General features: G+C 40.8%; 1 protein-coding gene across 1 annotated transcript in view; it reads left to right on the top strand.

Moving 5' to 3' along the window:
• Positions 1 to 17105, top strand: part of spred1 (sprouty related EVH1 domain containing 1) — a 47907-nt gene that overhangs the window by 24258 nt on the left and 6544 nt on the right. The window contains exons 3-5 of the mRNA XM_042500667.2: positions 337 to 505; positions 7425 to 7471; positions 16088 to 16243. Of these exons, the coding sequence (XP_042356601.2) occupies positions 337 to 505; positions 7425 to 7471; positions 16088 to 16243 (372 nt within the window). The remainder of the gene's footprint in view (positions 1 to 336; positions 506 to 7424; positions 7472 to 16087; positions 16244 to 17105) is intronic.

Genomic DNA, 17105 nt, shown 5'->3' with positions numbered 1-17105 from the left:
CCTAAGGTAGCATCTCTGTTGGCGGTGCGGGGGATCCTCCACTGGCACTTTTTTTGATAAACAAGCTCTACAGCTTTTGGTGCTGTTTTATGCACCCTGGCACCTTATGTATGCTAAAACGACAAAAGCAATTCCCAGTCTGAATCACTTTCTTTTATTGTGAAATAAAAAATATTTGGGGGGCCACCTAGCATCCTGTGAGGAGCCAGATTTGGTCTTTGGGTCGTAAGTTGAGTATCAATGTTTTAAATGATGTAGCTGCCGGTCTGAGGCTTCACCAAATGTGAATACAATGCCGCTGAGTGCTAATATGTTTGACTGTGTGTGTGTTGTCAGGTGGTGCTGGAGTGTGTCCTGCAGAGAGACCTAGTATACAACAAGGTCAACCCCATCTTCCACCATTGGAGAATCAACGACAAGAAGTTCGGACTGACATTTCAGAGCCCTGCTGACGCCCGCGCCTTCGACCGGGGCATACGCCGGGCCATTGAGGACATCAACCAAGGTGTGTGTTAGCAGGTTGTGCACAGCGCATACGTGTGTGTGTTTGGAGTTCCAAAAAAAAACACCATATTTGTTTAGAATTGTCTCTGAGGTTGCACGATACTGTGTGCGTTGGGAGACATCCAGTGCGTGTACAAGGATACGGGTGTATGTGTATGAACATGCATTCTGTTAGCGGGCGTCTACTGCTTGTAATGGCTGACCTAGCGTCTGTTCTAGGAAAGATGCATAGCGTTGATTAGCATTGATGACCCCCCCCCACCCCCCACCCCCCGCTACCTGCTCACTCACCCAAGCATGACCCCTCCTGTGTTATCTTATCAGTGCCAGCTGCCCAGATAAACTCCCCACTTCCTGTAGAGACTGGCAAGGCAGCACAGTGGGTGATATAGGACAGGGGTGGGAGCTTTGGTAAGAAAGAAGGAGGGGGGCAGGAGTTGGGAAATTCAGACTGGGTGGCAACCTGAGATAGGCGCAGAGCTTATTCAGAAGAAACTTGAGCAGGTTGGGCTTTTGTGCTGCTCAAGACTAAGGACTCGCTAGTCTAGTCTAAATAAGGTAGGGTTTGGTCCGTCTGTGCTCAGTTTGGCATCTTATAGTCAGGGCTCCCGCGGTCATGGAAAACCTCACAATCTTTCACAATCACATTTTCCAAGCCTGAAAAGTAATGTATAGTAAAAATAATTGAATTTAAAAAAAAACAAAACATTTTTTACAAGAACACATTTGGAGTACATGTTTTCTTTTCTTACACCACTTATAGCCACTGTAAAAACAGAAATTATTGTTGGATTTTAAAATGTAGTCCTTGATTACATACTGGGGGGCGCTTAAATTATGTTTGAATAGAGTTTCAATCTTACATGTTTAAAACAGGCAGGTGGGCCAAGGAAAATTCTGGGTCACTGAAAAGTCATAGAAAAGTTTGGAAAATTTGTCCATTAAAATGTGTAGGAAACCTATACGCTACTTTTCTTTTTCTTTTTTTTTTTAACAAGATAATACATATGGGTGGAGCTGGGTCTCTGAGTGTAGTTAGCAGCTTTGGGTCCTGATAAGCAATATTTTTCAGTACAGTGCCAGAGGTTGCAAAGTCATCCAATTAGCAGGAGAATTGCCAGCTCAGCAATCTTCCACCCAGCCCCGTGTTACACAAGAGGCTGGCTGGCTGGCTGGGGAGCTATAATCTCCTTTACTCTCTAGACCTGGAAACCCTGGGGAGCATAGAGGAGGTACAGCAGAACATATCGTAAAGGCTTATCACAACCAGGCATCAGTTGCCTCTCGCCCGCAAGCCTTTATCTGAGATTTGTATTTCCTGGGCATAAGTCCACATATAGAGTAGGTAAAAGGTAAGTATGGGCAACAACAGTAGGGCAGGCTTTGCAAACAGCAGTGCCTGTGGATTTCAACTGAAGACGGAGAACAAAGAATCATGACGCACTATAAATATAATGCCATATTAATGAGAGTTAGTTGACTTGGGCTCATTACCTGGGGATGCTATGTGATTTAGAAATGACCCTCCATGTCTGTTTTTTTGTGCGGCGTGTTTTACTCAAATTTACTAACATTATTCACCAGATATGATGCGCACAGTCATTTGTAACTCTACTTTTCACAACACTAACACAATACACAGCACTACTAGCAGTGATATACAGTGTTAACCTCCTTTTTCGTTAAAATGTGGGTTAAATAAACAGACCCGACTCTGCCACACGTTGGGCCTCATGCAGCAACATTCTCTAACATTTCTCTTAATTTTCTGGCAAAAGAAAAGAAGTCACCTCCAGATGCACCAAATGTTCTTATCCACCCAAATGTGCTTATACCTAGGTGTGCTCAATGATAAATCCCACTAGATCATAAGTCACCTATTAACATAGTTAACAGCCCCTAAACACTATGTAAGGGCAGGTTTTGTGCCATGTGCAAAGACTTTGATACATGGTCAAGACTGGAGAGATGGCACCAAAAACGTTGTAAGAAGAACTTCTGCAGCAGTAAAACTGATGTAGGCCTACTGTTAAATAAACTTCAGGTAAATGTGATTTCAGTAAGATACATTTAAGTATTAAAAGTACAAGCAGACATGCAAAAAGGCTAACAGAAATTTAATAAATAAAAATAATTAAAAGAAAAAGCAGCAAATCCTCATACATATAATTAATATGAGATCTGGAACTATGGAAATGTTTTTTTGCATTAAAAATGACTTACACGAAAGAAATAGTTGCCAGTAAATATTCTAATTAATCAACTAACTGTTTCAGCTGCACTTGCATGTTTTCATATTTTTGGTTTGTGTGAAAAAAAAATCTTAATTTGTAAAGTAGTTATCTAATAACAGTAGTGGCTTTAAAAGTACGATATTTCCCTCTAAAATGTATTGGAGTAGAGGTGGAAAGTGGCATGAGATTAAAATACTCAAGTATTTACTCAATACCCCCTTGCTGAATGTCAACCCCCCCCCACCCCCCCTTCCATTTTTCAGTAATCAGTAAAAGCAAAAAAAAAAACAATTTTAAAAAGCTATCAAAAGTTTGATTTGTAATTGCCAGTGTAGCTTCTGTAACACAATTCAGGACTGGGAATAAGGCTGAATGAGGCACAAAGAGAGCAGAAAACCCAAATATGATCCCAAATCACAGAGATGCCGAGCCCCACACTTTGTTTGGAGAAATATAGTAGGTAGTTTGCGTTGGAATTTTTGCTTAACAAAGTATGGACAAGGCTGATTTGTATGAGATTAAGATCACAGATGACATTCACAATTATTAGATGACATTTATTTGTTATTACAAATTACCATACGTGTTAAAAGGGTTTAAAGTAATAGTTTGGGTTTTTTGAAATGGGGTTGTATGAGGTACTTGAGGAGGAAGCTTGAATGTAATAATAGCTGGTCAGTGTGGTTAAAACACATTCCCCTCACGTCACCCAGAGGCTGCACACTGTCTGTCTGCTTGTAAATGCTTCAACTTCCTTCCTGTGAATGTTAGCTACAGCAGGTGATGGTGAGTTTCGTCTCCCTGGTGCCTGCTCTCTCTCTTTCTCTCTCTCTCTCTCTCTCTCTCTCTCTCGCTCGCTCGCTCTCTCTCTCCTGCTGTCTTCTCCTCCCTCTCCTCTCCTCTCTCTCCTGGCATCTTCTGTATTCTGCCAGTGTTGTGTAATGCCTCTCACTTCAGCTCAGCTCAGGCAGGTTCTTCTGTATTCCTGTTGCATCGTTCTGCTGCTGGACTGCTGCGTGTGTGTGTGTTGTTTTGTGTGTGTGTGTGTGTGTGTGGGGGGGGTTTGCCTGTGTGTATGTGTGCGCACGCGTGTGTATCAGTCTTGCAGTCCTCTGTTGCCATGGCAACGCCAGGCACATGGCTCAGGCAGCTTCGCGGCCCAGCACTGCCAGAGTCGTGCTGCAGGAAGCCTCATTCTCTCTGTAGTGGAGAAATGCATACAGACACACACACACAAACACCTTTCTCCATGTGATTCAGAGACAGACGGACAGAGCGGGTCTAAACGCAAGCCCAGTGAATTCTTCTGTCCTCTGTGTTGTTATTTCCTCCCTGAATGCGGACACACTGACTGATGCCTCAGTGCTTCAAATGAGGCCTCAGTGATCCTAATTAAGTGAACCCAAGTTTTAAAAAGAGCCTCTCGATGCCCCAGGTGCAAACAGTTTCCCCTTCATCCCAGTGAAAATGGTTTAATCCCTGTTTTCTGCAACATTGCCAAGACCGTAGCCTCATCCATTTTCTATTACGTTTTTTTAAGAGTTTTCTTTTCTCATGAAAATCACGTGCTAGGATGCTTTATGCACTAGTGTTGCGTGTTTACTGAGGCTGGGTTCAATCACAATACTAGTCAGAATAACCTGTAAATAGATCATTATAGTAAATAGTATGTTTTTCTACTTAAAGTGGACCTATTTTGCTCTTTCTTTTCCGTTATATATGGTCGTTGTTGTGCACATTCTCCACATTTCACTAATTCTGTTTTTTTCCATAAATTATTTCAATTGGTCCCCTCTACATCTATCAGTGGATTTTACCATTTCTCAACCAATGAAATGTATTTAAAAAAGCTTGTCACTAAATTTCCTATCTCCGTTGGATCGTCTTAAAAAAAGTGTAGTTTTTTTTCTAATTCCTAAAAAATAGCAATTTTGGAGATAGGAGGTTTGAGCCCGACAGCAGCGATATATTTGCTTCAGGCTTTAAACTGTTCTGTGTACTCTGTTTCCAACGCTTTTTCTTCTTTGGCTACAAGCTGACATCAGGTAGTGACAACATTTTTTTATATGGTCATTTGCTCCAGGCACTCTATTGCAAGTGTTAACATTACATAGCCTAAAGTGTTACATGCTATCTTCCGGGAAATGTGTAATTGATGTTGTTCATTTCACTCTAATTTTGGATCAGATTTCTGCCTAAACATGTCCTGTTGTGTTTTTAGTGGTGATTTCGTGATCAGGGAAACATGTAATCTTGGTTGCCGAAACATGTATTCTTGGTTGCAGACTGAGGTGTGTCTAGGGAGTGGCTTGGGGTGGCATGGAAAGTTTGTTTGTTCACACAGGCTCGTTCATTTAAATATTTTGTCGGCACTTTATTGAACTATTTACTTTTGGAGAGACGTTTTTTTAGATTAAGTATGGAAGCTATATTTTACGTTTGTGTGGTGTCACGTTGTTGTGTTGCAATTGGTAAACAGGATAAACAGGAATGTAAGACACTGCAATGGTAGTAATTAAAGTAGGTATGAGTAGTGGAGACAAAATGGTAAAATCAAGCTATGCCGATGTGTGTGCCCGCAGTAGCGCTGGTACCTCATGCCACCCCTGCCTAAGTCAGTGCCCCGCTTGGGCCACCCCAGTAAAAAAAAGTCTGGACACACCATATTCCTGCTGGAACATGTTTGGTTGCATTTTTGAGCTTTTATTGGTCATTTTTACAGTTAAAAGTGCAGCCTGAACTCAATTAAAGTCATTTCCCCTTGTTGCAATGACAACGCAGTTACACTGAGATATGGAAAACCTGGAAACACTGACTCATCAGAGCAGACTGGACCTTTGCGGGAGGGGGACTGAAAAGGACTAAAACGTCCAAAAACTGAGCATCTTAAGGGTTTTTTGACCTTTTAAAGCACAAATACATGTTCTAGTAGAAACTTTAAATACAAGTATGAACCTGAAAATGAGCATAATAGGCCCTCTTTAATGATGCAACTGGAAGTGCACAGGCATAACATGCATCATACTGACCTAAACCAATATTCTTTAAGACAAATCCTGCTGAAATGCTGTTTATGTCTCAGATTATTCACTTCAAAATGTCATTAAACAGCACATTTCAAATTGTTAACAAGAATGAACACAATTGAAATCAAGAACAGTCAATTGGAAAAATCACTATATATATATATATATTTTAAATCTGAGTATTTAGAGAGTACTGGGTAGGACAAAAATACTACAATACTGGACAAAACTAATACAGATTAAACAATGGTGCTTTCATTGTGAAAAGCGTTCAACAAAAAATAGCTTTTTGTGTAGAAATATCAGTAACATAAATGTCTTTCCTTGGGTTACACCATCCACAGTTTCATTCTCTTGTAATGAAAAGCTGTAACATGGCCGGCCTGATACCTGAAACATAAGCTCTGACTCCAGCATTAGTAGAGGAGGTGTTTTGGATGAGGAAATGGCACATAGCGTTTTAGCCAAGGTTGGGGTTCCATTATTCTAGACATGCATATTTCATTAACTTGGTGTGTGCCCCACTGACACAAAGCAGCTTTCATTTCCCCATTTGGCTACAGTCAGAGGAAAGCACAAGTCTAGGCTATTCTGGCCTGACAGGAATCACCTATGTAAATTTGTTGTCTTAAAAATACTTTGTAGAAGAGAAGTCATCCATAGAGGGTGAAATGATGGTGATGTATTCAATGTAAGTGACACATATTCATAGAAATTTAGCTAAGAGGAAGTGGGCGAGTCATGATTTCACTGCTGTTCCGTGAGGTTTCCCCCTCTAGTGGTTAAGTTTGGAAATAAATCTTTTCGATTTGTCAGTGACTGCGTGACAAGGTTTTAACCAAGGTGTATGCTGTAGAACAGTGATTTCACACCTTTCCCTAAAGGGACACACTTTCTATTATTGAGTATACTGATGCCTCCTGACTAAGTGACACATTTTATGGATATTTCGTATTATATTCAATGCACAACAATAACAGTGGAGAAAAATTGCCAACAACCCCAAATAGCGAATGCAATAACTGCAGGAAGTTTGTGTAAAACAAGCAATTTGGAGGCATTTTGGGCAGATTATTTTCTGTGAACATTACGTCAGAGATGAGTTTACCTGTTATGTTTATTAACTTCAAATACAAATCTGTCTGTATCATGTTTTTTTTTTCATGTTTTAATAATCATACATACCTCATAGGTTTCTTGATTGGCAAATTTAGTGTTTTCTTCTCTCTGACTCTACCATTGTTCTTTTAGCTCTTTGGTTGTTTTTACTGCGTACCTTTCTAATGCAGAAGGAGGCTGTAAAACTATTTCATTTAGTTGTCTTCATATAAATTAATTCAATGCAAAGATAAAGGCCTACTGTGTTAATATATATTTTTTAAAAGTTTTCTAAGACCCCTTCAATCCAAGGCCCTCTTGGATCCAAGAGGGCCTTGGATTGTTTAAGGGCCAGCCTTAGCAGAGGTCAGGGCCCCCAGGTTGGGAACTAGTGCCTTAGATAATGCTGATACATAGATTGTGTGTGTTTTGTACTTTACTATTGTAAGCCTTTAGTTGCTTATTCAACTGTAAAAAGGTCTGTATTCATTTGAGTGTAAAAAAGTGAATAAATCAGACCTCTAATGTTTTCCCCTCTGGGTTTTTCCGTCTTCTCTTCCAGGTTGTCGACCGTTTGGGGAAGGGGATGGTCCAGAGGATGGACTACCGGTGAGTGACATTAAAGCTGAGATTTTTAGTATGAAGAATATATGTGTTGTGTGTGTGTAAACTTGCGCACATGCTTATCTTGTTTGACTTAAAGTATTCCAGCTATTTGTTAGAAAATGCGCAACAAAAGGAGACCTTGATGATTAATTATACCTAGGCCGGAAGTGCTATGTTTTTGGGTTGTCCCTTCGTACATACATCTGGACAAGTCTCGTGAATGTGATATCTTGAGGGAATTTGCTCAAATTTGACACAAACATTCACTTGGACTCGCTGATGGTTTTTTGTGGTCATAGGTCAAAGGTGAAGGTCACTGTGACCTCACCTGTCATTTTATTGAAGGCAATATCTCAAGAACATCTTGAGAGAATTTCTTCAAATTAGGCACAACCATCCTTGAGTGGACTTAAGGATGAACTGATTAGATTCTTGTGGTTAGAGGTCAAAGTCACTCTAACCTTGCATCCATTTCATTTTTCTGAACGCAATATCTGAAGAAGGCCTAAAGGGAGTTTCCTCAAATTTGGCACAAACATCCATTTTGACTCAAGAATGAACTGATAAGAATCTGGTGGTTGAAGGTCAAAAGCCAAGGTCCCGGTGACCTCATAAAACATGTTTTTGTCCATAACTCAAGAACCTTGGGTGCCCACCTCGAAACAGTGCTGACTGTATATGTCTTCTGTACTGCTGGGGATGAAGCGTCCATAATTTTCACCCAACATTGATGTAAACTGTAAATGCAACTTGACTGGTACGTGGAGACATATAACTGCGTGGTGGTATATCTGGTTTTTGATTAAGTATCTTTGTGTCATGGGGTGGGAAATGGATGTTTAGAGTGTTAAAGTGCACCCACTGTAGATTTTTATTAAGTCAGATTTATTACTCAACCCTCTCTCACTATTAAATACGAGGCAGGTCATAGCTCGAACCTGAGCCATATGTTTGAGTCCTGATGGGTCGCACCCAGGCGCTGGCACCTGCCTTTGTTTTCTAACAGTTGTTCTTGGAGATTTACAGGTGTTTAACCAGTGCCAGCCAGACCCTGAGGTGGAGCTGGGTGTTGGCCAGCGAATGTGCTAGAGCAGGCTTAGCTGTCTCCATCAATCTAACTTGGTAGCTGTCACTCTTGTACAATTGATGCCGATATAATAACTATTGCCCCAGGAGCTTCAAAGGCAGCATGGCGAAAATGCTCACTATGATTTCACTGCTTTCCAAACCGAGTGTGTTTCTCCATGAGCCGGGCCTCTTTTTGTTGACAGCTTGAGGACTGTTGAGGTACATTATGTTAAGAGTTGTATATATATTGCCCCGTTTCTGGCATGTGGCACTCTATTGACTGTCGACATGTGCGGTTAAAAGTGCTGTGTTCCCTTTAGCAGAGAAAGGCAGCAGGTATATAGTTCAAGTCTACACACCCATGTTCATTTGTTTTAGATATCTGGCCTGTTACAGGAACGTCAGTCACCTGTTCTACTTCAGATTGCAAAGTAGGTGAAAAGACACATTTGTGAGCAGAAGGGCAGCTCTTGTAATGCAAACCTCCTCTGAATGACTAGAACCCATCCAATGCATACAACAGTCCTGCAAGAGGTGCTACCTTTGTGAAACTTATAATTAATTACTGTTGACACTGTTTTAGAGAGGTGTTAGTTCAGTGCTGGTCATTTTTTTTACTCAGTTTGTGGTGTATAGCTTCAAAACATACTGAAGAATTTACACAAATAACTAGGTGTTTCCAGATTTATTATTTTTTTTTACGTTTAAAGCATCTATTGAGGTTTTGGAATAAAGCTTTGAATGACGTCATAACCCTAAAAAAAATATCCTCAAACAAAATCCTTACTTTTGAATTAAGTGATTCATTGCATTAAATGAGTTAGTCTTTTTTTTTTTTTTAGTAAATCAACTTTCTTTAATGAATAAATGTAATTTGTTAGATTACTGCTTACCCGTTGAGTGTGGGAAGCGAGAGAGCAAGTAATTTTGAAAAGTCTGTAAAAAGGTTGTTTTTGACAGGCTAAAAGCCTGAAAATTCTGAAAATTATTACATCCATCTTTTTTCAATAAATCTTTACTTTTGGACTTTACGCTGTGGAGTTACTGGAAATGTTTGGTGCACATAAGTCAGAAACAATCCCACACAGCCACTCCTGGAATCTAATTCTACAAATAGTATGATGCTAATAATATTAGTGTGGGAGCCAGAATGTGCACTAAGCTTGCGTTTATTGTTTGTTTAGGATGCACATGTTCTTGGTGATATTCTGTTTTCAGAGCTGGACTGTTATATATATATATATGCCATTTGGCTATGCATTGCACCACACTTTTGGAGCTCACAGTGTACTCTGGGCACAGAAGGAGCAGCAGTGAAACAGGTCCAAAAGTTTGCTTTCACTTGCCTTTCATCTCATCGAGCAAGCTGTTCTGATTAGCTCAACCGATGCTCAGATTGACAGATCAATCATCCACCCTACGACGCAAACTGCTGCTGAGAAAAAAAACAAACCTCTGCAGGTTTGTGCTTCATTCACAGACCTGCAACAGAGACACACATACACAAAAACAAGAAGTTTCCTGAACCCCGTCAGATACTGAGATTTTAATTCTCTTAGACACTACATTTAGTGTAGCTTTCTTTATTTGCAACTGTGCAAAAATACACAGTTTAAACAGAATAAATAGACATGCTGCACATCATTCAAATGTTGATTTAGACTTGGAAGATCAGTATTCTGAATGAAGCTTTGAACTTTTCTGTATAGCCATACAAATAGCTAAAGTTAAATAGTAGCCTCAATAAGCGTGTGGTTGTTGTATTGTATTGTTTGGTGTTTTTTAGCTTTTGCTGACTTTGTTTATTAAAAAATTAACTAGCCAGTTCAACAAGCTGTCCTTACGATCACCCCTTTGACATCACACTGTGCCTCCCATGACATAGCTTTTAGCTCTGAGCTCCCTGCACTCATCACTGCGGCTCACCATCACCTTTGACCTGCTGGTATCTTACATCCTGCATGATGTGGACAAGAGGAGGGAGAGCTGCGTTCCTGTTCCTGTGGCGAAGTTCCTCTTTAAGGAATCAGCCACAGGAAATCCAATGGCACCACTGTTGCTAGGCAGCGGGGAGGGGGTGCAGCAGGAGGGTGTGGGGGTGGGGGGGTGGAAGGGGGTGTTCACAAGGTTCAGTGAGTGAGCCACCGAGGGTGTCACCATGGTGATTTGGCATCCGAATGTTGCGGTCGGAGACCTGGGCTACAGAGAAAAAAGAAGTGAACCAGTCGCAAGTGCTGCAGCCAGAGAACTAGCAAATACCAGCACACAGCAAGGTGTGTTGCTTTATAGTCCATCATAAAGTCACACCATAACCACTGTTCTTACAGATAACCCAGTAAAATGTCTGTGAAAGCATTCACAGTCTCTAAGAGAATTATGGTGTATAGTATAGATAAGGGATACTTAACTTGCTTTGCTTGGTGGCCACTTTTGCGAAATGACAGAAGGCCAGGGGCCAGTCGCAGCAGCCCCAAACACGCTTCTATTATTTTAGGATATTTCTAGAACTTTAGAACGTTTATAGGACTTTAGGGCATTTCGAGGATTTTAGAACATTTTTCTCAGATTTTAGGACATTTCTGGGATTATAAGATGTTTCTAGGATTTCAGGACATATCTAGTATCTTGGGATGTTTCTAGGATTTTAGTACATTTTGGCGAGGGGGTTAGGACACTTTTTCTTTAGGATTTTCTGACATTTCTTGGATTTTAGAACATTAGGAGCTTAGCTAGGACGTCTGTGGGGGGCTGCGGGGGCATCCTCCACTGGCACTTTTTTTCGATAAACAAGCTCTATCTTGTTTTTGTTTTATGCACTCTAACATCTTATGTATACTAGAAGTACAAAAACAATTCCCAGGTTGAATCACTTTATTTTATTGTGAATTAGAAAATGGTCAGGGGGCCACCAGACACCCTATCAGGGGCCCGATTTGGCCTATGGGCAGTATTGGAGTATCACTGGTAAACATGCTGTGACATTTAGTTTGCAGTATATCGACAGGCCCCCTTAAGAAGCAGGAGATCCGTCCTGTCTTGACCTTGTAGAGAAAAAAGACACCAGTGTGTCATGAGCATTGGAGGTCAACATCAAGCCTCAGTAAGTCCCTTGATTAGAATCAGATGACTTTAAAAACATCTCTAGGTAGAATTTACTGGAATTTGTGATAGCCTTGCATTGTTACAAGGGTTTGACTTGTGTATGTGTGAGCAGGCTTGAGTGTGTGTGTGTGTGTGTGTGTGTGTGTGCGCGTGCGTGCGTGCGTGCGTGCGTGTGCGCGCATCAATGTACATGCGTTCAAGACGGTCTCCTCCACCCACATCCTGCCCACTGAGGCTCAGCACCCTCTTGTATGCCCTTCACAAGCTTACCACATTCTTCCTCTCACTCAGAAACACACACAACACACACACTGTATGCATATGCAACATATTTTACCCATGAAAAAAAAAGAACGTGGTTGCACAACACCCTACTCAGCTGTGATGACCCACTGCCAGGAATTATGCCGTACCACCACAGTCCTTCCGCTAGTACAAAGAAAAGTGTGTTTTTTTCGGAATGCCACAGGAAAACATCCGCATCTAATTTAGCACTGGCAGGAAGTTTTCTCTTATCAGTTTAGTACACAGAGGTTTTGTTGGCCGGTTGACTTTTATAGCCTCACTCACAGACAAGAAACCTTCAGACTGGTTTAGCGTGTTTCAATCATGTCCCATAAATCACCTTGGAGTCAGGTATAGGAGTGTTTTAAAGGAATAGTTTGGCAGTTTTGAATGTGCGTACTAGTTATGTTGCTAAGAGCTAGAAGAAAGGATTGAAACCACTCTGTTAAATATAAAGCTCTACAGCCAGTGGCCGGTTAGCTTAGCTTAACATAAAAACTGGAAACAGGGGGAAGCAGCTAGCTTGGCTCTGTCCTAAGAAGAGATGTCAACAATTAACCATTTATTGGTTACTCACTGAGAATATTTATAACTGGTTCTTCTTGTCAGTCTATAGTTAAATTTTTCTACTCTTGTGTTAACTGCGCCGCACATCAACTGGGTGTGGTGGGAGCTAGCTAACAGAGCCGCTCATTCACCAGGGCAGTCATGTTTCTGCAGCAGCGTCCCGCCACTGTTTTTATGTCTTCCTAAAAGTTAACGTCTTTGTTACAGGTTAAAAGGTGTCAGGCTATTGAAAACTCAAATTTTACATCTTGCACCTCCAAAGCTCACGTATGTGTTTTTTCACTTTGTTTTAATCAGCACAAAACCTAAAATGTAAAATTATCATATTGCGATTATATTGGGGGTCAGGGACAAACAGTCAGTTTGGTTCTTTTATAAATTAAAAACAAAAAAAATCCAAATCAAAGAATAAATAAATTTCCCTTATAATTTATTGGGATTCCTTCCTTTCCCTTTCTTCATACTTTCTGTGAATAGGCTGCAACCCTCTTAATCTTATTTCCGTAGCCTATTTTGTTTATACTTGTGTTAACACCTTATTTTGTGACGTAGTCATATGTGTGTCCTGGGCTGGTCAGCTCCTGTACTTCTCAGGTGCTCCAGCATCTGATGTTTCCTCATCGCCTTGGTCGCCAGGTTGATGGTGTTTACCTCTTTCAGAGAACATACATAGATTGCTTCCTCCAACAACATTTAACGCTACAACTGAAGTGGATTATGCATGGTCTTTGAAAGACAACTAAGATAAACATGCTTTTTATGTGAAAATAACACCACAACATTCAGAAATACAACACTTTAAATGATTAACGTACATCATTTCACCTTAAATGTCATGTTTATTTCTCAATATCTATAATTGTTCCTAAAAAAAAAAAAAAAATTGAAATCAATAATTCTCCATCAGTCAAGTAGGGCGGGGGTACTTAGGCATCAATATAATGGTTGGGGAGATACTGCTCAGAACAGAGCCAAGCTAGTTGTTTTCCCCATTTCCAGTCTTTTTGCTAAGCTAAGCTAGCTAAGCATCTGCTGGATGTAGCTTCATATTTAGCCTGAAGACATGAGCGTAGCATCAATCTTCTTATCTAACTCTCCGCAGCAAAGCTAACAAGCCAGTTTCCCAAAATGTCAAACCATGTATTAAACGGATACAAAGGGAGCAACCTGGAACTTGGCTGTACTTTTTGTTTTCAAGTTAACAAGACACAGAGATGAGCACCACTTATGTTTTAGCCTCCTTTAAGCCCTATTTTAGAGTGTGAGAAACACCTACATTCACACTAAAACCATGTAGTGTTTGTGATCAAACGTCCGAGTGTGCACATGATGTTTTCTTCTTCATTCCTGTCTCAGTCTGTTGCAGAGATCGAGCTCGTTCCGTCGGTTTTCAGTATGTTGGCCGACCCTAGCCTCCCCTGTCCTGAGCCCCTGCGCCTTTGAGGGCGGAAGTGCATGGATCCCTGTTGTTGGTGTGGAGCCAGGTCGCCCCTGGCTCCCACCACCTCCATCCCTTCGTCTCTCCTCCTCTCCTCCTCTCCTCCCTCACCCAGCCACATCTCTAGGGTCAGCTCAGCTCCAGATTGGCCCCCACGCATGCCTTTGAATGGTGGGGCTTAGGCAAGCGCTTTAAAAGGAAGCCCAAGTCTGTTTCCCATTTCACCCCCCCTCACCCCAACCCTCACTCCTTTCTTTCTTTCTCTCACATACACACACAGCTGTCATCTGGCTTTTTAAGTTCTGCGCTGCATTTCTCCAGCTGGAGCTGGTTTATGACATTCCCTCGGCAGACTCTTTGGCCTCTCGCTCTCTTTCTCCCTTTCTCTCTCTCTCTCTCTCTCACACACACACACACGCACACAAACACAGCACAAAGTCATTTTTTCCTGTTCTGTTCTTTCTCTTCCCTCCACTGTCTCCTATTCCTCACATTCCCCTGCAGACGCTGTGGATGTGCGTTACATCGCTTGGTATGTTTGGAGGCAAAGAGGGAGCAAAGTCACTCAAACACACACACACATACACCATGTGTTAGCAGTCTTTGGGGGGGGGGAGCAAGCGGAGGAGAGAGAGAGAGAGAAAGAGGGAAAAAAAGAAGAGAAAGAGAGGGAAAAAAAGAAGTCAAAGGAAGCATCTCTTAGCAACCACAGGACAGTAATTACTGTAGCAGCAGCTGGGAGCAAACCAGATTTCCGCTGTGCGTTATAGCACTGGCGTGGGCTACTTTACACACGGCACTGACTAACCAGAGCCAGCAGCCTCCTCCACACGCAGAGAGAGAGAGAGAGAGAGGGTGGGAGAAGGAGAAGAGAGGAGGACTAACCCTGCCTTGATGAGGTCGGGGTGTGTGTGGGAAAAGAGGGACAGCTAGCCAGTGTGTACAAGGCTCGAATATGGTTGAACTCATACGTGTGAAGATATCTCAGCGTGTGTCTACGTTTGTATATCTGAGTTTGGCTTAAAAAGATAACCTTGAAGACCCTTTTATTGTCTGTTGATTTGGATCATTTTCAGACAGTTAATATATAAAACTGCATTGAAAAGAAGGCACAACGTAACATTTTGTATTTGATCAGCCTAAATTCCGCTTATTTTTATGCAGTTTTGTACATGTGATGTTACGTGCGTGATCAAGCTGGAAGTAATGCAGATGGTTGTGCTTAAACAGTGCTGGATGTGAAATATCATCACACGGCTCTTGATGTAATAACTGACAATCCTCCCCCATCTCTCATCACCTCTGCACGCATGAATCATGAATAGCCATCACTTTTGATGTTGTTGCCATGAGTACTGAAGTGGACCATTTCTGTTGGATCTATAACTATTTATTTTATATCTAGAAATTGCTGTTTATATTTTAAAATGTGTTAGATTCAGACACATTCACAAGATGCTATTTATAGACATATCCTTCTGATTGATGTCAACAGTGAGTGTCCCTCTTGTAATTACGAGATTGTTTGGCGTGAGGTGGAAGGAACGTTCGCTCTGCCTCACACGGTTTCCAACATTTCTCTCGCCTTTTTTTTTTTCTTCGCATCTTTCAAGTGCCTCTTTTTTTAGGCGCCTGTGTTTGTAGATTTTGCATCAGTTAAAATGTTTGTGGGAACACATACAGGCTGATGGGAACTCTGAGTTCTTAACAGAAGGGGCCTTGAGTCATCACCACACAGCACACTCATTTGGCCGGGCGTGGGCGCAGGATGCCCCCTGGTGGTTACAAGTGGAACACACGCAGCCTACACATCCCCGAGTCAAAACAGTTGTGGTTAAGAAAGCTGAATTGATCGACCATTTGACAGTTTGATGACTTATTTTCATTGTTAAATTATGTAACTAGCGTGTATGTGGGTGCAGTTTGCTGATATCTGTCTTTCTGATATGAAGTTGCATATTTATTTACTGTTTTTTTTATTGTTTTTTTGTATATATTCCCTGTTATTATTTAGTGCACCATGAGCCTTTTTGTTGTACCTTTAATAAAATCTTTATTATTATCAACCAATTAATTGATGGGCCATGTCATATGTTGTGTTTCTTCGACTCTCAAACCATCCATTAAACTTACCTGATATTTCTTCTGTATTTGTCCAGGTGTGTGATGAGCCTCCCTCCATCTGTACCCCGATGAAAGAGCCCTTCTCCCCCCTGAACAACGTTGTCTCCACCGAGCCATTCAGGGGCTGCTACGTCCCCGCACAGCCCTTCGACGAGTTCAACTCCAGCAACCGCCGCTACCTGCCCCCACAGGTCTGCCTCTCCTCCACAGCCAGTCATATATCCGAAATTTGAGTTAAAGACCATTTCAAACTTGACAACATTGACAATCTAAATGGCTCCAATGCTGCATCCGATACTACACACTATGCACTACACACCTATAATGTGTACTATCGTTCAACTACTTATGTGTACTTAAACAACAGTATTCAGATCCTTTACTTAAGTAAAAATACCACATCGTAAAAAATACTGTTTTACAAGTTAAAGTCCTGCTTTGAAATTTTTACTTAAGTAAAAGTAAATAAGACATTTAGGAAAAAGTACTCAAAGTACTACAAGTAAAAGTACCAAATGCAGAAATACATCAAACAAACAAAACAAAACAAACAAACTTCCCTTCAAAACCAAAAATTGTAAACAAAACAAAAAAAAAACTAAAACTAACTATTAACTATTAAAAAAAGAATAAAAAAACACACCCCAAATTATTTAAAAACAACAGAATTTTTTTTAAATTAAAAAGACTTAAATGTTAAAATCTGTCAAATTACAGATTTATTAATCAACTAATTCTTGCAGCTGTCCTTGCACAAACTGTGAGGTCATTAAATTTGTAACAAAACATCATATTTTGTAAACTTTTCGTATGTTATTCATGCAAAATCTTAATCTGTAAGGTAACTAAAGCATTCAGATAAATGTAGTGAAGTAAAAAGTACAATATTTCCCTCTGAAATGTAGGGGTTAAAAGTATAAAATGGAAAGAAAAGAAATGCACAAGTAAACTACACGTATCTCAGATTTGTTCTTAAGTACGGTCATCTGGCTTTTAGTATTTTATTTTCTAATTTTTTAATTTAATTGTATATACTTTATTATTCCCAGAGGG

This window comes from Plectropomus leopardus, chromosome 14 (genome assembly GCF_026936395.1).
Source record: "Plectropomus leopardus strain MGB_pleo_1.0 chromosome 14, ASM2693639v1, whole genome shotgun sequence".
Lineage (NCBI taxonomy): Eukaryota > Metazoa > Chordata > Actinopteri > Perciformes > Serranidae > Plectropomus > Plectropomus leopardus.
The sequence above is the reverse complement of the archived record's forward strand: the minus strand, read 5'-3'. Positions and strand labels throughout refer to the sequence as shown.